Here is an 18,822-nt window from a genome sequence, read left to right on the forward strand (position 1 = left end):
TTCTTAGCGTGGGGGCTTTTAATTTGAAAGTAGCGACCGTTCATAGAGAGAGAGAGAGAGAGAGCAGAACCGCAGCAGACAGAGAAGCGGCTTTATAGGCTCAACACATTCACAACACCATATTACCAGGAAATAGTACGGTAACCGTGGAATTTTTATACCGCCGTGTTTTGACATCCCTTTGCACAACAGGAATTTATGTATTCATTAAAAAACACACAAAAAGGGCACTTTAGAATACGAGGCAAAAAGGGCTGGGGCTCAAGCACCCTTTGGGCCTTATGTGTGCACGTGCCTGTTGATAGATCAGATCTGAATCGATATCTATGTGATTCAACAGCAACATGACAGCGGTGTTTGCTGCCTGGCTCTGTCTGCTCATGGTGCGTTTAAAGGCGGCTCGGAAAAACGTGCTTCCACGGGTTAGAAATTAATTGAGTAGTTATAATGGCTGTAAAAACTGCAGGGACAGAGGGCACTGATACGGGAAGTGCGGGGGACTTGTCCAATTGCAGTCCTTTACCACCACCCAATCTCTAGGTTGCAAAGAATCCAATGGTTCTTGGAATGGTACTGTTAGGGCTGCTTTCACCTGTGCATGGCTAGACTTTAAAGAGTTGGAGAAATTAATAATCAATAATTCAACATAGAATCACCAGTTTCTTACCCCCTGGGGAGGACATACCTGTATTCATGATAATCTCAAACAAGGACAAACCTGTATTAGCTTTCCCTCGTCCCCTCATACACATTAGCACCATGAGTTTTTTTTTTTTACCAAGGTTTTCTTCAGCAGGATGAAAACTTAAAAGAATGTTTCCTTCCCTTCTTTTCGATTTCCAAATCAATTACAGATAGAGGTGTAGTAAAATTTTCTATTACTGGTATACCTCCTGTCTATCCACCTGTTTCCTCGGGAGCCTATGGGGGCTGCCATGACAGATAACTACTTCCGCCGGCGGTTTTCTGTTTCCTGTTGCCTTGCAACTGCACGAGGGCCTCTGCCGCTAAGCTAGCCCTAAACAACTAGCGTTAGGTCATAAGTGCTAAATTGTTTTTAAAATGAGCTCAGGTACAACATGTGCCGTTGTTGGTTGCCACAACAATTCATGAAAATTGAAGTTTTTTTCAGAAACGTCTCGTGTAGTACATCAACCACTTAGACAAACTTGTCCGTGCCCTGCGCCCTACACGCCATGCTGAGGAAGGAGGAACAGAGACTAGCGCTGCTCGCGGCTTTGACACTAAAATAAATATTTGGGTTTATGAATATCTTCCACAGAATAGCTGCTGCATGACTTTCCTAACCAACGTCCGAGCAGCCGCCTGTCTCCACGACTTCACTTTCCTTCAGCATTATCCATGCTGTATGTTTAGCTTGACACTCTGGCTGGGCGCTGCTACCTTCAGAAATAACTCGCTGTGTTTCTTCAACAGTACTTTCCCTATGTTGTTACTGTGCAGGTAGTTGTATGCTTTCTGTGCTTTTGTAACTGCGTAATTCTCCGACGTCAACATCTTCAGAAAATATAAGATAAGCATTAGACCCATTAGCACGGCATTAGCCCGACGTTAGCTACATCGCTAACGTCGGGCTAATGCCGTGCTAATGCTTCATGTCATCTGCCCACTCCGTGGGAACTGTCCTCACGACTTATTAAAACATCTGTACTGTGTATCCACCTCCGATTTTTATCCATTCTGTCGCTTTCTTTGTGTTAAAAGCCGGTTTTTAGAGCAAGCATGACAGTAGTAAATACTATGTTCTTTTGCGTGTGCATGTGAAAATATGAATGCGTGCACAATTTATGATATGATTTATGTCTGTTTATGGTCTAATTTATGTCTGTTTATGGTCTAATTTATGACTGTTTATGTCCGGTTTTATGTCTGGATTTATGTCCAGTCAAATGGTTCTTATATTGTTGATGTTTACTCAACCTCCTCTGACCCCCCACCCTCTGACCCCCATCCTCTGAGCTTCACACCTGTGAACTGCATGTCTTGTGTGTGGGGGGGTGGGGTGTGATTTCAAGCTCTTCTGCAACCACCCATTCACGGTGATCTTGGGGGAGTGTGTGTGTGTGTTTAATTTGTATTTCTTAGATGTTTGTCAACTTTATGGCAAACAGGTGAAATAATTTCAGAGTGTCCAGGAACAAAATGTGGGAAGGAAATGGGTACAGACAACAGCTGTGATGGTGGGGAGTGTGTGGTTAATTTGTATTTCTTAGATGTTTGTCAACTTTATGGCAAACAGGTGAAATAATTTCAGAGTGTCCAGGAACAAAATGTGGGAAGGAAAAGGGTACAGACAGCAGCTGTGATGGTCTTTGAAGGCAGACAACTGGTGGAGGAAATTATCTTGTCTGGTGGTGGGAGACAGTAAGTTTTGACACGTATATAGCAGAACCTGCTAAAGGGGGACAACCTGTGTGAAACAGGAAAAAATCTCTTTCCCGTGATCGCGCCTCAGAGAAATTGCCTGCAGACACCGTCTGGTGGTGGGGAGTGGTTAACTGTGTTTGAATATAGTTGTCTGTAGGGGATAACTACCTCTCTCCTGCTCTGCAGCCGTCTAGTAGTGCTAAATCTTTAAGTTTTGTTATACCAGCTATTCTCAGCTGTTTTCCCCCCTACATTTAAATTCATTTGGACAAGACAATTTTCATCTGAAGTACCAATGGAGTCTCTAAATGGTGAGTTATTATTTCATTATCCTATTTCATTATCCTATTTCTAATAAGGTGGTTTTAATGGTTCTGTTGATCTTAGGATAATGTTTTGCATACTGTTTTAAAGGTTTTGTTTATTAGGTCACTTGGTGGGTGCTGTGTCGGATGTTGAGGAAAACCCTGATGCTGACAACCAAGGCTAGTCTTTAATATCACTCATTTATGTTAGAACTTATTCAATTTACAATTTGTTTTAAATTGATTTCTTTACCTTCTTTTGTACAGTTTTCCAGGGAGAAACACGGTGCCCTGGTGACATCATTAGTGCAGAGCGAAAAAAACTTGATGATCAGATAGCTGTTTGGAAACAGAGAACTATTGGGGAGGATCAAAAAGGCCTTGATGGTAAAACAGTGTTTTGTTTTATGCTTAAATAGAAATTGTCAATATGTCGTCAGTTTATATTAATTATTTATAAAAAAAAAAAAAAAATTCTGCTAATATGTATAGATTGCCCTCCCCCTCATAAAAAAAATCAAAAGTCTGGATTGTACTAAAACCTCTGGCAAGAAGTCATTATTGAGCCGAAAACGTCGTGGGATTAAGAGCCGTCAAACTGATAATGATGCAACGTATGTAACAACTATTTGTTAGTAGCATGAATTAACAGTCATAGTGTGTGTTATTATAATTATTAATATACTTGAAATAAATGTTATTGTTGATTCTAATTTTTTCCTAACTTTATCGCGTTATCACAGGTCGGGGAACGGTGTATGGCAACCGTTAGACATTCCTCAGAAGTCGCAGTTCTTTCCCCCGAGAGAAGTGGATGAGGCAGTGCAGGCACTCGTGCAGCTAAACACAACGCCGAGGGACGAGCCCCAGTGACCCGCTGAATATGTGGTTGCCTCTTACCAAACAGGTGTTGTAGAAAATGATGCGTATGACAATGATATTTTTATTGTAAGCGCTCGGTCCAGTACATCTGATGAACATATATCAGCAGATGTATTGTCGCTACTGGCCGCTACAGTTAGCAATATACAATCATCCCCGGTTGGAAGTCCTAATAGCAGTGTGATCAGTGTGGACAACACGCCTTTGACGTGTCTACAATTTAATGATTCTCTGGATTCATCAGACGTGTCTCATAGCAATACTAATCAGGTTGGCTCGTTAGAGCATTTTGCTCCCCTACAGGAAACTGAACTGCCTGATTTAAGTAGCCATTATGGCCTCGATCTTTCCGGTCTAGGACTAGCTAAACAACATGACGCAGAGACACAGACATCAGTTAATTTGCAGGACTCTGTGGTCGGTAGAGTTGATCAGCTGATGGCTGTAGTAAATAGTGAATTTGCAGAATTAAAACGACACCAACTGGCTTTGGAAAAATCCGTCAGTGAAAATAAAAACCTGTTACAAAAACAGAATGAAAAGCTAATTGAAATAGTGCAACAACTAAGAAGCTCTACTGCGCAGCATAAAGAGGATATTGCAGCTGTGAGACGATTGTTGAGGGAGCATTCCGATTGTAACGCCTCCATTTCTATTGTGCTAGACACGTTGGTGCAGAGGCTCTTGAGTTAAAATTTTACACATCTCTGTGACCCTAATTAGCAGCCATCATGCCGCCTCATAAAAAAAAATTCAGACTTAAAGACGGGATATGGAGTGTTTTAGACACCAGTGATGATGAAAATGATGAATGGAACTCTGATGATGAGAGAGCTGTACCTATTGTCAGCGAAGGTGTCCATGGTAGATATATCCGGTTTGCGCAAAAAAATGATTTGCCTTATGGTGATAATGTAGCGGGCAATGTCGACACATTGTCTAGATGGGCTAGAGTTCGGACTAGACGAGTCGATGCCTTAACAAGACGTGTGACACATATTGCGTCCACCCGCCTCTGTGCTGCTCGTACTGTTGCTCATAATGCTAGTTTTACTTGTGCTAATGATGCTAATGTATTGGCTGCTTGTGGTAGCGTGTCCTGTGCTGATGAAACTACTTCTGCTAGTGTTTGTGCTAATGTGGACTGTGCTGATAAAAATGCTTCTGATAATGGTTGTGCCGGTGTTAATAACAGTGTTATTGAGATTTCTGACGATGATGATGATGACTCTGTTAGCCTTGTTAGCGTAGGGTTCGATACATCAGTCAGTGTTGATACTGAGTCTGTTGTTCAGGCTGACAGAGTTATGTTGCAGAGGCCTGCAGACCCCCTCAGTGTTGGTGGGGCTTGTTCTATAAATCAGATAGGTGGTGGTGGCGGTGATAGAGAAGCAGAACAGGATGCAGTGGCTGAGCGTGAGTCGGGGTCTGTTTCCTTCTCTGATGATGATGATGATGATGATAATGAGGTGAGACCACCGATACAAGTCCGTGACATACCGAATTTTAATGCGATGGAGTTGCGTCAGCGTCTCGATTTCAGAGACATCAGTCTCGATAACCCCGAGTTGGTACCCAGGAGAATCAGAGAAAGGTTGTCTGGTGTGATAGACCGTGCGTTAGATGGTACACACCCTGGGAGTATTTTAAATGCGGTGTTAAGAGGACTGTCCCTAGCCAATGATGTGCAGGCTATTTTAAACTCTGACAACCAATACAATACAGATTTGTTTCTGGAAGAAATTTCGCGAGTTTTACAGAGTAATGACACGTCCATGTCTGATGATGAACTAGAGTTTATTGTTACGGTGGTGCAGAATAGAAGCGGCGGAAAGCGTAAAAATATTAATAAAATACCGTATAATAAGATATTGTCGGAGAAAACACGATTCCTATTTAATCCTGACAATAGGGGAGGCAATAATTTGTGCTTCAGCCTCTGTCTTGCACGTTTTGAAAAAAAAAGACAAGAAGAGGAAAAACAAAAATTGCTCAAACAAACAGTGGATGTAGAAACATTGGATGAACAAACATATGCAGAAAATACCCATCTGAAAATTTGGGGTGATCTCACAAGCTGTGCGTCCTTTGATAAAGTAGCCGCATTTGAGAGAGATAAATGCAAAAATCATAATATTCCATAACACAGCCGGTCGCAAACGCCTGGCGTGTTACAAAACACATGATGAGATTAACAAACATACCGTCTGGTTATACTTACGGGATAATCACTATTATTTAATAGAAAACCCGGCAGGATTCTTTGGCTCCGCATACGTGTGTAATTATTGTTATGAGACATATGAAGCGGTCTTGAGTCATAGCTGTAAACTCAGGTGCAATGTCTGTTTTACAAACGCTTGTCACAGACATCCAACTAAAACTGTAAAATGTGGTGACTGTAAACGCATATGCAAATCTAATTTTTGTCACAAGCAACACAAAATGGTGGAGATAACTCATAAAACAATACCATGTGACAGACTAAGGTACTGTGAGACATGCGGCAGTGTCTACACAGTGGGAAAAGGAGGTAAAACACACAAATGTCGCCCTCATAAGTGTCGTCACTGCAATGAAGAAATAATGGATGTCAAGGCCCCCCATCAGTGTTATATTCAGCCTCTGAAAAAGAAAAAGCCGACAGATAAATACCTGGTATATGATTTTAAAACTCGGTATCACAATGGCAAGCACGAAGCAAATTTTTGCTGTGTAAAAGACCTTGACGGTAAAAACATGTTTTGTTTCCCCGGCCTAAATTGTGTGGAAACATTTGTTGAACGCTATCGAAAACCCAAATATGATGGATACACATTCATTGCGCACAATGCGTCAGGGTTTGACAACTATATTTTGCTTGAATATATGGTGAAAAATAAAATCGCACCTGAACTGACCATGCGAGGTAGCAGAGTCATTTTGATGTACGACCGAGCGTACAAGCAGCGGTGGATAGATTCTTTCAGCTTTCTACCTATGCGTTTGTCAAAAATACCAGCAGCATTAGGGTTTGAGGACATGATGAAAGGTTATTTTCCTCATAAGTTCAACACGGCGGGGAACGAGAAGTATGTGCGTCCCTATCCGGAACCATATTACTATGGTTATGATAATATGAGTGGCAGTGAAAAAATAACATTCATGGCTTGGTATAATACTGTCTGCGGAGAAACTTTCGACTTTGAGAAAGAGATTCAGCGGTATTGTGTCAATGATGTGGATGTGTTGCTCAGAGGATGTAGTATATATCAGGATACTTTTCGGAAATGCACAGAACTTGACCCCTTCGTCTTTACCACATTGGCATCCAGTTGTATGGGCGTGTTTAAAACATTGTTTCTGAAGAAAGACACACTCGCTCTCACGCATGACAGTGCATACGTTGGCCAGTATAAGGCATATTCAGATGTGTCTATTCAATGGCTTGAATATCTGAGTCACACTCAAAAGATTGAGATAAAACATGCGGTCAACCACAGCGAACATCAGATAGGACCATACTTTGTGGATGGCTATCAACCCAATACAAAAAAGTGTTACGAGTTTGCCGGCTGTTTTTACCACGGGTGCGTGAGGTGCTATGCTCAAGCTGGTTTAAATCCTGTGACCAGAGAGACTTACGGTGTGCTTTATGGTCAGTTTATGTCAAAGGTAAACAAATTGGAGGTTAGATATGGTCATGAAGTTGAAGTGATGTGGGAGTGTGAATGGCTCCAACGTAGAAAGAATGATTTAAGCGTTCAAACGTTTCTGCAGAGTTACAGGAAACCAGAACGTCTGGACCCTCGAGAGGCTCTTTTTGGAGGCCGTACAAATGCAATGAAGCTGTATCACAAGGTGTCAGAGGGTGAGAAGGTACGATATTACGACTTCACCAGTTTGTACCCTGCTGTGAACTCACAAAAACAGTATCCGCTTGGACACCCGCAGATTATCTATAGGGATTTTGGTTCCCTTGATATGTATTTCGGCTTTGTTAAGTGTGATGTGCTCCCTCCCAGAGGGTTATTCCATCCTGTCCTGCCCTATAGGTGTCACAATAAACTAATGTTTCCATTATGTCGAACATGTGCCGAGGAGCTGAACCAGACCAGTAACTGTGCACACAGTGACAAAGACAGACAGTTGTCAGGTGTGTGGGTCTCGTTTGAGCTTCAAAAAGCGGTTGAAAAAGGATACAAGATTGTGAACACTGACGAGGTATGGCATTTTCCTAACAAAACAGACACATTGTTTAAAGACTATGTCAAGACATTTCTCAAATGTAAGCAAGAGGCCTCTGGCTATCCAGGACATGTCAAAACGCCTGAGGATAAGGAGAGATACATTGAGGAGTATTTCAAAAAGGAGGGTATCAGGCTAGACCCAGACAAAATCTGTGTCAACAAGGCAGTGAGGAGTTGCAACAAGCTTCTTCTGAACTCGTTATGGGGCCGTTTTAGTATGAGGAATAATTTGCCAACATGTGAGTTGATAACAGAATCAGACCGCTTTCCACAGCTGATGTTTGGTGATCAATATGATGTGCGTCAGTTTTGTTTCATATCAGATGATGTGGCTATAGTACAGTGGTGTCATGCTGACATTAAAGCGGCCAGAACAAAAGATGTAAATATCTTTATTGGTGCCTTTACCACTGCTCATGCGCGTCTCATGCTGTATGATGTGATGGAGAAGTTAGATCGCCGTGTGTTGTATTGTGACACGGACAGCGTTGTATTTACTTCCCAGCCGGGGGAGTGGATCCCTCCCTTAGGTGAATATCTGGGTAATTTGACAGATGAGTTAAATGATGGAAATTTGTGTGACCTTCCTGAAGAAGATTATATCACCGAGTTCGTGTCGGGGGGTCCATAGTGTTATGCTTATCACACAGCTCACGGCAAAACAATGGTTAAATGCAAGGGTGTGACCCTAAACTCCAAAAATACATCTGTGGTCACCCACAAGTCTCTGGTGGGTTTGGTTCAAGCCTTTGTTGCCAATCAGAATACAGACGCACACGTGGTGACTGTTTCTGAAACCATTAAAAGAGACAAAAAACGCTTCCTTCTCAAGAATGACACAGTTACAAAAAAAATTCACGTTGTCTACAACAAACGCAGAGTATTAAGTGATTACACTACCCTACCTTATGGCTATTAGACCAGATCAAGAATTTGATGCAAGACTACAACATCCGTTTAGTTTGGTGGTGAGCGGCCCTTCAAATTGTGGGAAGACATATTTTGTTAAAAATGTTATTGAAAAAGCATCGTCAATTATTACACATAATATTGACAATATCGTGTACATATACTCTTGTTGGCAACCTTTATATAATCAGCTACTTCAGATAAGAGAAATTAATTTTGTGAATGGTCTACCCGAATCTCTGTGTGATGATGTGTTGTTACCTCCAGAGAAAAACAATTTGCTCATTATAGATGATTTGATGAATGACGCCAGCAACAATTTAGAAGTGCAAAATGTTTTTACAAAATACGTTCATCATAGGAACTTGAGTTGTATATATTTAGTCCAAAATTTGTTTATTCAAGGCAAGGCTAGCCGGACTATTAGTTTGAACACCAATTACCTTGTTTTGTTTAAAAACCCCAGAGATAAATACCAGATAACTTTAATAGGCAGACAAATGTTTCCTGGTAACTCTAAATTTTTTTTGGAGGCTTTTAATGATGCCACCAGTACAACATATGGTTATCTTCTTATTGATTATAAAGCCAAGACACCTGATTATTTAAGACTTAGAACAGTTTTGCTGTCTGACCGTCCGGTTGTATACATCTCTAAAAAGCAGAAGGGGTAACCATGTCGTCACGCATGCAGAGGAATTTGGCCCTGTTGGAACTGTTATATAAATCAACGCCGAGTATGCGCAGGGTCATAGTGGGGAAAGCTAGCTCGAACTTTATCAATGCTCTGTGTGAAATAGCTCTCAATGTGCTGAGTGGTAACATCCCTTTGACTGATAAACAGTACAAACAGCTGAAAAAAAGGAAAGCCGTCATCAGATTAGTAGCCGACAAAAAAGTCAGACTTTTAAAAAAGAAAAAGAGTATCAATCAGTCTGGAGCCTTTTTGTTGCCTCTACTAGGAGCAGCCATACCATTTATAGTCGGTCTTTTTAACAGAGGGTGATATGGAGCATACGCAGAAAATGTTCCTGGTGCCGCAGCATCAGTTGGATGCCTTAAAACAACCGCAACAGTACGAGCAGAACAGATCCATAAGACAAACGGCGCAAAATGAATTGGATAAAGCCATGACTGATGTCCTAAACCTGCCAGACACTGATGTATATGAAAAGGCCAAAAAATATGCAGGTATTCTACAGAGATACCTAGTGATGACAAAACAGAATGAGCTTGAAAAAAACCTTTTGACTCTATCCATACCGAACACTTCAGACCTTGTGGCACCTATCGATGACCAAGATAAAAAAGATTTAATTGCTGAAGAGGTACTAAAACACATGCCTAAAAGAAGCAGGAAAAATGCTGAACACATTTTGGAAGCTGCAGCCCGGGCAAAAAATGTGATCTCGTGGACAGATCAGGGTGAGATTGTCATTGACAACCGTCCTGTCCGAGGTTCGCATTTATATGATCTGATAAAAAGTGTCACTGCCACGCATAATGTTTTAGACGATTCAAGACCTGTAGGTTGGAACGCTTTTTTAAAAACCATGGCCCGTTTAAATATTCCTTTATCTGCCATCCCAAACACCCTGGTACGACGGGCTATTACTGAGTATAAAGTGATCGGTGACACGTTTGATAATGAGAGTTTTATGAGTCGTGACGCTAGTCATAAGAGAAAAAGGCTAAGTCTTGGTAGAACACACAGATCCAGCACACCTCTTAGGACCCCTAGGTGGGAACCAGACAGCCAGAATACCTCTTGGTTAAATTTCTAATTTCTGTTGTCTATTTTTACTACGTTTTATTTTAGCTACTTATATTTACTATATACGTTTTTTTTTTGTCATTTTATGTATGCTGTAATATGTATAATAATATTAACTTCTATTTTATTTTTTAATTTTATTTTCTCATATTTTTTGATCATTTTATGTACGATGTAATTTGTATTATGAAATTCTTGTTTGCTGTGCAAATGTTTTGATGACTAGACATGTGTAATCTCTCTTCTTACTCTAAAATGGTACATTGTTTTTTGTTTTGTTTTTTCCTCCTTAACTTTATATTACCAAATGTTTTGTGTTAATAAATTACTGTACCGTTTGGGTAACACTTTACAATAAGGGTCCCTTAATTAACGTTATTTAATGCATTATTAAGCATTAATTAACAGTTTAATAATATGTAAATAACCATTATAGTGTATTACTTAACATTAATTAACACCTTAGTAAATGCATTAATAAGCAGTTAATTAATGGCTACTGCTCAGTTAATTAATACAGTATTAAGCATTAGTAAATGTTACATAATGTAATTAGTTATCCTTATGTATGCATTACTTATTGTTTTATTGTATTAATTAATACATTACTTAATATATTAGTAAAACGTTAATAATGTCTCTAGTAATCATTTACTAAAGGTGTTTATTTGGAGTGAATAAGCATTAAGTAGGGTCATTCGCTAATGTTGTACATGCTACCTGGATGGGCATTAATAAACAACTATTAAGAGTTTACTAATGCTGTGCTGTGTATAACGTCAGGTAGCCCTTACCGTGCCTAACTTAAGTAAGGTATTCCTTAACATTAGTAACCTTACATAAACCTTAATAAATGTATATGAGTGCCTCATAAGCGTTACTTAACCATAGTTAACCATTACTGAATGCTTTTTGGACCCTTATTGTAAAGTGTAACACATGTATCCATTAGGTAACAAATTATAAATGCTTTACTGCCTCATAAGCGTTACTTAACCATAGTTAACCATTACTAAATGCTTTTTGGACCCTTATTGTAAAGTGTAACACATGTATCCATAAGGTAACAAATTATAAATGCCTTACTGCCTCATAAGCGTTACTTAACCATAGTTAACCATTACTAAATGCTTTTTGGACCCTTATTGTAAAGTGTAACACATGTATCCATTTGGTAACAAATTATAAATGCCTTACTGCCTCATAAGCATCACTTAACCACTATTAGTTGAAATGTAGTTGAAGCAATCACATATAAAGAATTTTTAAAAATTTATTTAAAACAGAATAAGACAGATTATCACAGATAGAATCTCAACTCGCACAGAGGAGAGCTTTGAACAAGCATGAACATCTGTTATAAACATGACATTGTAACATGCCAATATGGTGAGGGGGCATGAACCTAGTAGCACAGTGTGTGTATGTGTGTGGTACTGCTGCAGAGCCATATCAGGCTGCCCTCTGTTTACACTGCCTGAAAATGTCCGCTCCCTATCGATCAGTCTTCCCACTTAGTCAGTCTACCCAATCTCCCTGTATGTCAGTCTACTTGTGTCAGTCTATCCCTGTCAGTTTCCACACTGTCTCCCCCCTTTCAGTCTCTCACCGTCAGTCTCCCCACTGTCTGTCTGTCTCTCCCTGTCTTTCTCTGTCTTGTCAGTCTCCCCACTGTCTGTCTGTCTATCCCTGTCTTTCTCTGTCTTGTCAGTCTCCCTACTGCTTGTTAGTCTACCTGTATTTCAGTCTCATGTCATAGAGTAGCCTGCCAAGCGGACCATGTTGATGCTTTCCTCCAAGCCACGCGTGCCACTCAATGACATAAAGGTGGTCTATGAGCAGCTGCTCAGTGCGGTTTCCCCTTAATCTCCATACTGTCTCTTTATATGACCTCCATGCCCTTTCGATGTGCTGGGTGTGGGCCCCTGTCTCAGCACTGACATAAGAGACACTGTGATTTACTGTGAAATGCCTGTATCCCAGCTGCGGCAAAGCATTTCGATAGGCTCGCCACTCATCACTGATAACACATGAGCCCCTTTTGACATGATGAGCTATGAGTGGCACCAGTTCTCTTCTCCCCCTCTTCTCCACCAAGCAAAGCACCGGCTTCCCTGACCGTCTTCGAGGGCCTCGAGGGCGCTGCCCTGGCTGTCTTCGCCCTGGCTGCATCCGAGTGCTTTGCACCCCCAGCATCCCGAACACCCACTTCCTCCGCTTCCAGCCCCCAGCCATCCTGCCCCTTCCATACTGTGTTTTGGGAAAAATGACAGAACAAGAAACAAGAGGTTATCAACATTGTATCAGATAAATTAATAATGTTTGTGGGAATAGGGGAAAATTTGTTTTCATTAAAGGTTAGGAAGGTTAGAATAGAATGCAAGATTATCATGGAATCCAATAGTCACATCTGTCCGAGTCAATATGATCACTATAAATGGATGATTACTATAGCCAAATTTAAGAGAATTAAGAGAGTTTCTATAGGAATGATTCTGATTCTGTTTTACATCATTATAAGCATGAACATGATGGCCTGCTGTTTCAACTAGGCTTCTGTCGATTGGCAATCCAATCTCTGCGATTGAGAGGACGATCGACAATGGTTTTTTCATGCTGCTACAGCTGTGCAGTGCCACATCCATTGTGCTCTGGCTCAGATGATCGGCGCTCAGACGGAGGTTAGATCTTGCAGTTTTTAACTTTTGTTATACACACAAAGTACAGCCAAACACCAGGCTAAAAAATACAGTATAGATCTCCACATGTGGATGGTGGACCAGAGCATGTGAGGGAAGTGGAGCAGGTGAGAATTTCCTTGCTCACAGACCTGTCAAAAAAAAGCAACGTTGTACTCTTAAACCCAAACCTGGCATCGTCAGAATCCAGTATGAGTTCTGTTTCGGGTCTCTTCCTTCCCGCAATTTGAACAATAATTGAATCAATTACATATTTTTCTATAGCGTACAGATCCAGCTAAGAAACGAACTGCTTGTGGGTCAGGCATGGGTGGCCCCGGAGTGAAATTGGAGTGGGATGGAGCGCACCATTCTCCCCGCTGGAGGTGGCATACGTGCACTACGCCCCAACTTTTACTGATGCGCTTGTATTTGGTGCCTTTTGCATTTTCAATTGGTAAATGTCTTTGACATAACATCTAAACTATTCTTTCTAAACATATTTCTGATAATTGTAAATGATTTTGTAAGGTTTTACCCCAAAATTCTGATAACATTTTACATATTGAATCTTTAATTATTATTGAATATACTACATATTTATATTTCCACATTGGTGACGTGGTTATAATTAGTCTCGTTTCAGACTCTAATATTTCAAATTGATTGTCTGGGGAAGTTCCTCCTCAATTTTGTAAAAATAAGTGGGTGCCTGGGTGGAAACATTTTGTGAATTTAAAAAAAACACTGTTGTAAAACCAACCAAAATATTTTAGGGTGGGCCTTTTGTTGCTAATATTGCTGACGTTTCTGGTAAGGCAGGTGCAAAGCAGAGCTTACCAGCCACTGATTGATGACAGACTAACACAGATTTTCATTTAATTTCATTTACTTGGAACCATAGAAACATTCAAATTGTACCATAGGATATAGCAAACATTTGCATCCTTATCCATGTTCAGAAAGAAGCAGGAAAAAGAAAAATCTTATTTTACCTGCCTATTTTACCTATTTTACCTTTTCATGGAAGCTGCTCGCAGCCAGTGGTAGCACTATTACAAAATCCTGCACCAACTTCCCCAGACAAGTCTCATCCAGTCTCTACCTGAACGTCGGGCATCACAAGACTAAGTCATAATTAGCAGCTTAACAATTTGTAGCAGTTAATATAAAAAGTTACCTTTCTTTTATGTCTGAAGTGGCTCTCATCTATCACCACGAAATGCCTCCTTCCCCCAATTCTCTGTCCTTCTCTCTGACGCAGCCTCTCCATTGCTGTCACGCAGACCTCCCTCAGTTGCTTTGCCATTCTTGAAAGGGTTCTTGAGGACCTAGCAATGTTGTCCATCATGAAATCAAGCTGGCGCAACCTCAGTCCTTGAGAAAACCTTAATAATATAATATAATATAATAAATAATTTCAGTCAAAATCCAATGACTAATGTATAGTAAAAGCCATACATTAATTTAGGCTCACTTAAAGTTAACCTGCCACTGATTTACTTAGTGTGGTGTTGTCAACAACATTCGAAATATAGACAAATATTGCCAAAGTTAGAAATCTCAGTATTGTGACAACACAAGCTTAGTGGGCTACACACATCCAAACACCAAACAAAATCAATGTATTATTAGTCAGACCTGTACACAAATTTCATCCAGTTAAACACGGACACCTTCGATCTTGTGAAAATCGACTTGTGTCGAATAGACTTCTTGCGCTTGCAGTTGCGTCGCTGACACCTCCTGGAAAATAAAATAATTATTGACAGAGGTATAAATTAGCGTAGCTAACACAGTGCATGTACAGGTATGGGTAAGAGGCACTAAGCAATATCAACAATTATTCGCTTAATTTTCAACCAATTTCCAATCGGTTTGATGTGTTAAAAACTTCACACATGTAGCTATGATACAGGAGGCTTGGATACATCAAAAATGCCTGTTTTACTACCCAAATACTTAATGTTAACAGCAGTTTCCACATTCTGCTTGTTTGCATGTTCTACTCAAATACAATATCTAATAATAACAATAATAATAATAACAATAACAATAATAATAATAATGATAATGATAATAATAATAATGCTGACCAAAAAAGTTATCCCATAATGTTTGCTAAAGTTACCTACCATTCAAATCGGTCCACGGAGGCTATCTTTTTCTTCAGTTTCATTTTATGATGACACCGGCTGCACTTGACCTTCCCTCTCAGTATTTTTTTCTTTTGGAGCCATTCAATTAATTTGAGGTGTTTCTTTGTGGTTTTTTTGCCTTCTGTCAGCCCTATCAGCTTGGTTGCTAACTTTAACCCACGCATGCTGTGCTCCTAAAATGAACCGTGCAGCTAGGTGGATGGATATAATGTTGGGCTATCCCTTTAAAAGCACTGTCCGTCCCGCCGGAAAACTCTACTCCTACAAGGCAGTTCGACTGGTCACCGCGTTAACTCCTGACTTCCGGTGCGCGCCAATGCTGCATTCATGAAAACTTGGAACTTTGGATTTCCGCATTGCAAACTCCCATTTCTGTCTTCAAAGCGTTCCAGACATTGCCATTAGACATTGTTGTGTGATGTCAGACAACTGATTCTCCAAGAAGTCTCTGAATTACCCGAGTGGGAGCACCGACATTTGGTCGGTGCACTTTTTAAAGTAGGAGGTCGAAAAAGCCTGAGTTCCACGTTGGCTTCAACGCAGCATAACTTTTTCTTCGCGTGCACTGACGGCTATGACCGCGGCATCCAGGGTGAAAGAGCAGGACATATGTCTCAAGATGGATGAGCTTGATGTCTCGCCTCCTCACAGGACCAGGCTAAACACTCAGAAGAGAAAAGCAGAGAAGGGAAATCCTTCTGGAAAACATGGTAAGATTAAGCTCTACGCTTAACAGTTAGCTCTTAATGTTAACTTTGTGCCACTTTTTTTGCAAAGTTCACAATTCAAGTTGTTATAACAAATACATCTTTCTGACAAAATGTCAACTTTGCAAAAAGATGGTGTCATATTTGACTGAGTGACACTTGTCCTTCATGTGCTCTGTCATATCTATGATAGTGTCATGTCAGTCTCATCACCCTTCAAATAAAGTGTTACTGCTAATGTTAACATTAGGGAAAGAAGCTGGCATACATACCATAATTTAACCAGTCAAATTTAGATCATTTTGGAATTGTTCTGTTCTGTTCTAAATAGGTGATAAGACTACAGAGGCCCCAACTGCCAAAGCTGCCATGGACACCCTGAGAAAGGAAAGGGACAAGTGGAAAGCACGTGCAGAGCTCCTGGAGGAAAAACTTTCAGATGCCACATCAGAACGTGATATTTGCAGGACTCAGCTCTCTGATGGTGAGAGAAGGATCTAGGGTACTTTCAGGATATTTGAATAAAATGGTCTTGGTATATTAGAACTGATATAAAAGAGTGATTGTGAATATGGCTGAGAGAAAAATGTTTCTCATTGTTCCAAAAACAATAATGCATCAAAATCAATGTTATCAATTATTGAAATAGTCAATGCTGTAATATCTTCATCCCAAATATTCCACTTTGAACCTAATTTTTGGAAAGTATTGCATATTTTGTGATTTTACCATTGAAATAAAACAGGGCTTTTAAGAAGAAAAACAAATTATAGTAAACTTTATATCTATGAAGTTGTTGAAAAGATTTGATGTGGTGAAAGTGAGATACATTTTTATTTATTAGATTTGTATTGCACTTTTATGAGAGGGTAGTCAATGAGGCAAATTTGGACATGAGGGTATATTAATTTTAAGGGATGCTCAAGGGTTAAAGAATGATGGGTGTGTACGCCGTGGGTGCAAAAGTTGTGTCACAACCATGTTTGTTGCTGTAGGTGTTTGTATACTATAACCAGTCAAGCTGATGTAATCAACTATCAATCCTCGCATCCATAGCTTTGGCAAGTCTCAAGGGGGCTCAACAGTCCAGAAGCGAAGACAGTGATGATGAAGTGATGTGGGGTTCCAAGATGCAGCATGACAGTGAAGACGACAGTGAGGACGACTCTGAGTCCAGCTCTGATTCGTCAGAGAGTTCCGATTCATCGCCGGACAGAAAGTGGAAGAAGAAAGGGAAAGGGAAGAGAAAGAAGAGTGGGAAGAAGAGAAAGAATAAGAAGAAGAAAAAGGCGAAGAAAAGTAAACATCGCTCTCGCCAGCGGGGTATGTGAAGCGTATTTCTTGGCTGGCTTGGGCTGTATGTATTCTGTCTGTTGTCCCTACAAGTAGATCAGTCACTCATCACACGCTGATAGAGGGGTGTACTTGAAGGACCAGTAGAGTCCATATCAATTTAATTTCCCAAAATTATTCACCCCAAACCTGTCCATTTTTATTTAGCATTTCCCCCTCCTTTTCCCTAATTTAGTCTTTGCTATTTCCCTGTGTGTCATGGTGTTTTCTCACTATCCATGGACCTTGTGAGTTGGTGAAGTTGTGCCAGAAAACCCCTTTCTACACTGTGTTGAGGTTTCACATATGGGATCAGTGTGTCCCGCGGCACATTGAACATTGACAGTATAATACAATGATTGTGTTTTTTCTTCTCATCAATCTCATAATTCAAATGATACCTTCCTTCTTGTTCTTATGTTTTTATATTAGTTGGAGGACCAGGTGATGTGGTGAAGAGGTACAAGAAAGTCCTTGCCATTTTCCAGACGGGGAAGAATATGGCCAAATCCTTCGAGAAGTATGGAGTAGACAGACTGACTATTGTGAAGACTGCAGCAATTGCTGAGCTCGCAATAGCTGCTCCAGAAGAATATGATCAGTTGGAGAAGGGGGGGACGGTGGCAGACTTTGCTAAAAGATGCGAGGAGGTTATAAAGGCCAACCAAGTCATTTCTGCTACAATAAATAAAATGAAGGATGATAGAAAGCTCCTGCGCATAACAAAGAAAGTTTAGACTAACAGACAGTGGGGAGACAGATAGATAGACTAACGGGGGGGAGAGACAGACAGACAGTGGGGAGACTGACAGTGAGAGACTTAAAGGGGGGAGACAGTGTGGAAACTGACAGGGGTAGACTGACACAAGTAGACTGACATACAGGGAGATTGGGTAGACTGACTAAGTGGGAAGACTGATCGATAGGGAGCGGACATTTTCAGGCAGTGTAAACAGAGGGCAGCCTGATATGGCTCTGCAGCAGTACCATACACATACACACACTGTGCTACTAGGTTCATGCCCCCTCACCATATTGGCATGTTACAATGTCATATTTATAACAGATGTTCATGCTTGTTCAAAGTTCTCCTCTGTGCGAGTTGAGATTCTATCTGTGATAATCTGTCTTATTCTGTTTTAAATAAATTTTTAAAAATTCTTTATATGTGATTGCTTCAACTACATTTCAACTAATAGTGGTTAAGTGATGCTTATGAGGCAGTAAGGCATTTATAATTTGTTACCAAATGGATACATGTGTTACACTTTACAATAAGGGTCCAAAAAGCATTTAGTAATGGTTAACTATGGTTAAGTAACGCTTATGAGGCAGTAAGGCATTTATAATTTGTTACCTTATGGATACATGTGTTACACTTTACAATAAGGGTCCAAAAAGCATTCAGTAATGGTTAACTATGGTTAAGTAATGCTTATGAGGCAGTAAAGCATTTATA

General features: G+C 40.3%; 3 protein-coding genes across 4 annotated transcripts; 2 read left to right on the plus strand and 1 right to left on the minus strand.

Annotated features, from left to right (window-relative positions):
• Positions 1 to 2,915: 2,915 nt before the first annotated feature.
• LOC115581654 (uncharacterized) lies at positions 2,916 to 5,719 on the plus strand. Its single transcript, XM_030416931.1, has 3 exons — positions 2,916 to 3,080; positions 3,186 to 3,307; positions 3,437 to 5,719. The coding sequence occupies exon 3, from the start codon at positions 4,307 to 4,309 to the stop codon at positions 5,717 to 5,719; it is 1,413 nt and encodes a 470-aa protein (XP_030272791.1). The 5' UTR covers positions 2,916 to 3,080; positions 3,186 to 3,307; positions 3,437 to 4,306.
• Positions 5,720 to 12,218: 6,499 nt separating this feature from the next.
• LOC115581655 (uncharacterized) lies at positions 12,219 to 15,646 on the minus strand. Its single transcript, XM_030416932.1, has 4 exons — positions 15,301 to 15,646; positions 14,807 to 14,911; positions 14,346 to 14,553; positions 12,219 to 12,737 (listed from the first exon to the last, which is right to left on the minus strand). The coding sequence occupies exons 1-4, from the start codon at positions 15,486 to 15,488 to the stop codon at positions 12,219 to 12,221; spliced, it is 1,020 nt and encodes a 339-aa protein (XP_030272792.1). The 5' UTR covers positions 15,489 to 15,646.
• Positions 15,550 to 18,376, plus strand: LOC115581248 (coiled-coil domain-containing protein 106-like). 2 transcript variants are annotated; one of them, XM_030416178.1, is made up of 4 exons: positions 15,550 to 16,034; positions 16,363 to 16,515; positions 17,088 to 17,354; positions 17,796 to 18,376. In XM_030416178.1, exons 1-4 carry the CDS (start codon positions 15,899 to 15,901, stop codon positions 18,098 to 18,100), a joined length of 861 nt encoding a protein of 286 aa, XP_030272038.1. In that variant the 5' UTR covers positions 15,550 to 15,898; the 3' UTR covers positions 18,101 to 18,376. The 2 variants fall into 2 exon arrangements, with proteins under 2 accessions (XP_030272038.1, XP_030272040.1); XM_030416180.1 differs by having other exon boundaries at positions 16,371 to 16,515.
• Positions 18,377 to 18,822: the final 446 nt, after the last annotated feature.

Source organism: Sparus aurata, chromosome 5 (genome assembly GCF_900880675.1).
Source record: "Sparus aurata chromosome 5, fSpaAur1.1, whole genome shotgun sequence".
NCBI classification, from domain to species: domain Eukaryota; kingdom Metazoa; phylum Chordata; class Actinopteri; order Spariformes; family Sparidae; genus Sparus; species Sparus aurata.

What these genes read in the sequence shown, in the direction of transcription:
- LOC115581654 (XM_030416931.1), top strand. Translation starts at nt 4,307, where the DNA reads ATGCCGCCTCATAAAAAAAAATTCAGACTTAAAGACGGGATATGGAGT.
- LOC115581655 (XM_030416932.1), bottom strand. Translation starts at nt 15,488, where the DNA reads ATGCGTGGGTTAAAGTTAGCAACCAAGCTGATAGGGCTGACAGAAGGC. An exon ending in TGGATGAAATTTGTGTACAG is followed by an intron (nt 14,554 to 14,806) that starts GTCTGACTAATA and finishes TATATTATTAAG; the next exon opens with GTTTTCTCAAGGACTGAGGT. An exon ending in ACTTCAGACATAAAAGAAAG is followed by an intron (nt 12,738 to 14,345) that starts GTAACTTTTTAT and finishes CCCAAAACACAG; the next exon opens with TATGGAAGGGGCAGGATGGC.
- LOC115581248 (XM_030416178.1), top strand. Translation starts at nt 15,899, where the DNA reads ATGACCGCGGCATCCAGGGTGAAAGAGCAGGACATATGTCTCAAGATG. An exon ending in AAATCCTTCTGGAAAACATG is followed by an intron (nt 16,035 to 16,362) that starts GTAAGATTAAGC and finishes TGTTCTAAATAG; the next exon opens with GTGATAAGACTACAGAGGCC. An exon ending in ACATCGCTCTCGCCAGCGGG is followed by an intron (nt 17,355 to 17,795) that starts GTATGTGAAGCG and finishes TTTTTATATTAG; the next exon opens with TTGGAGGACCAGGTGATGTG.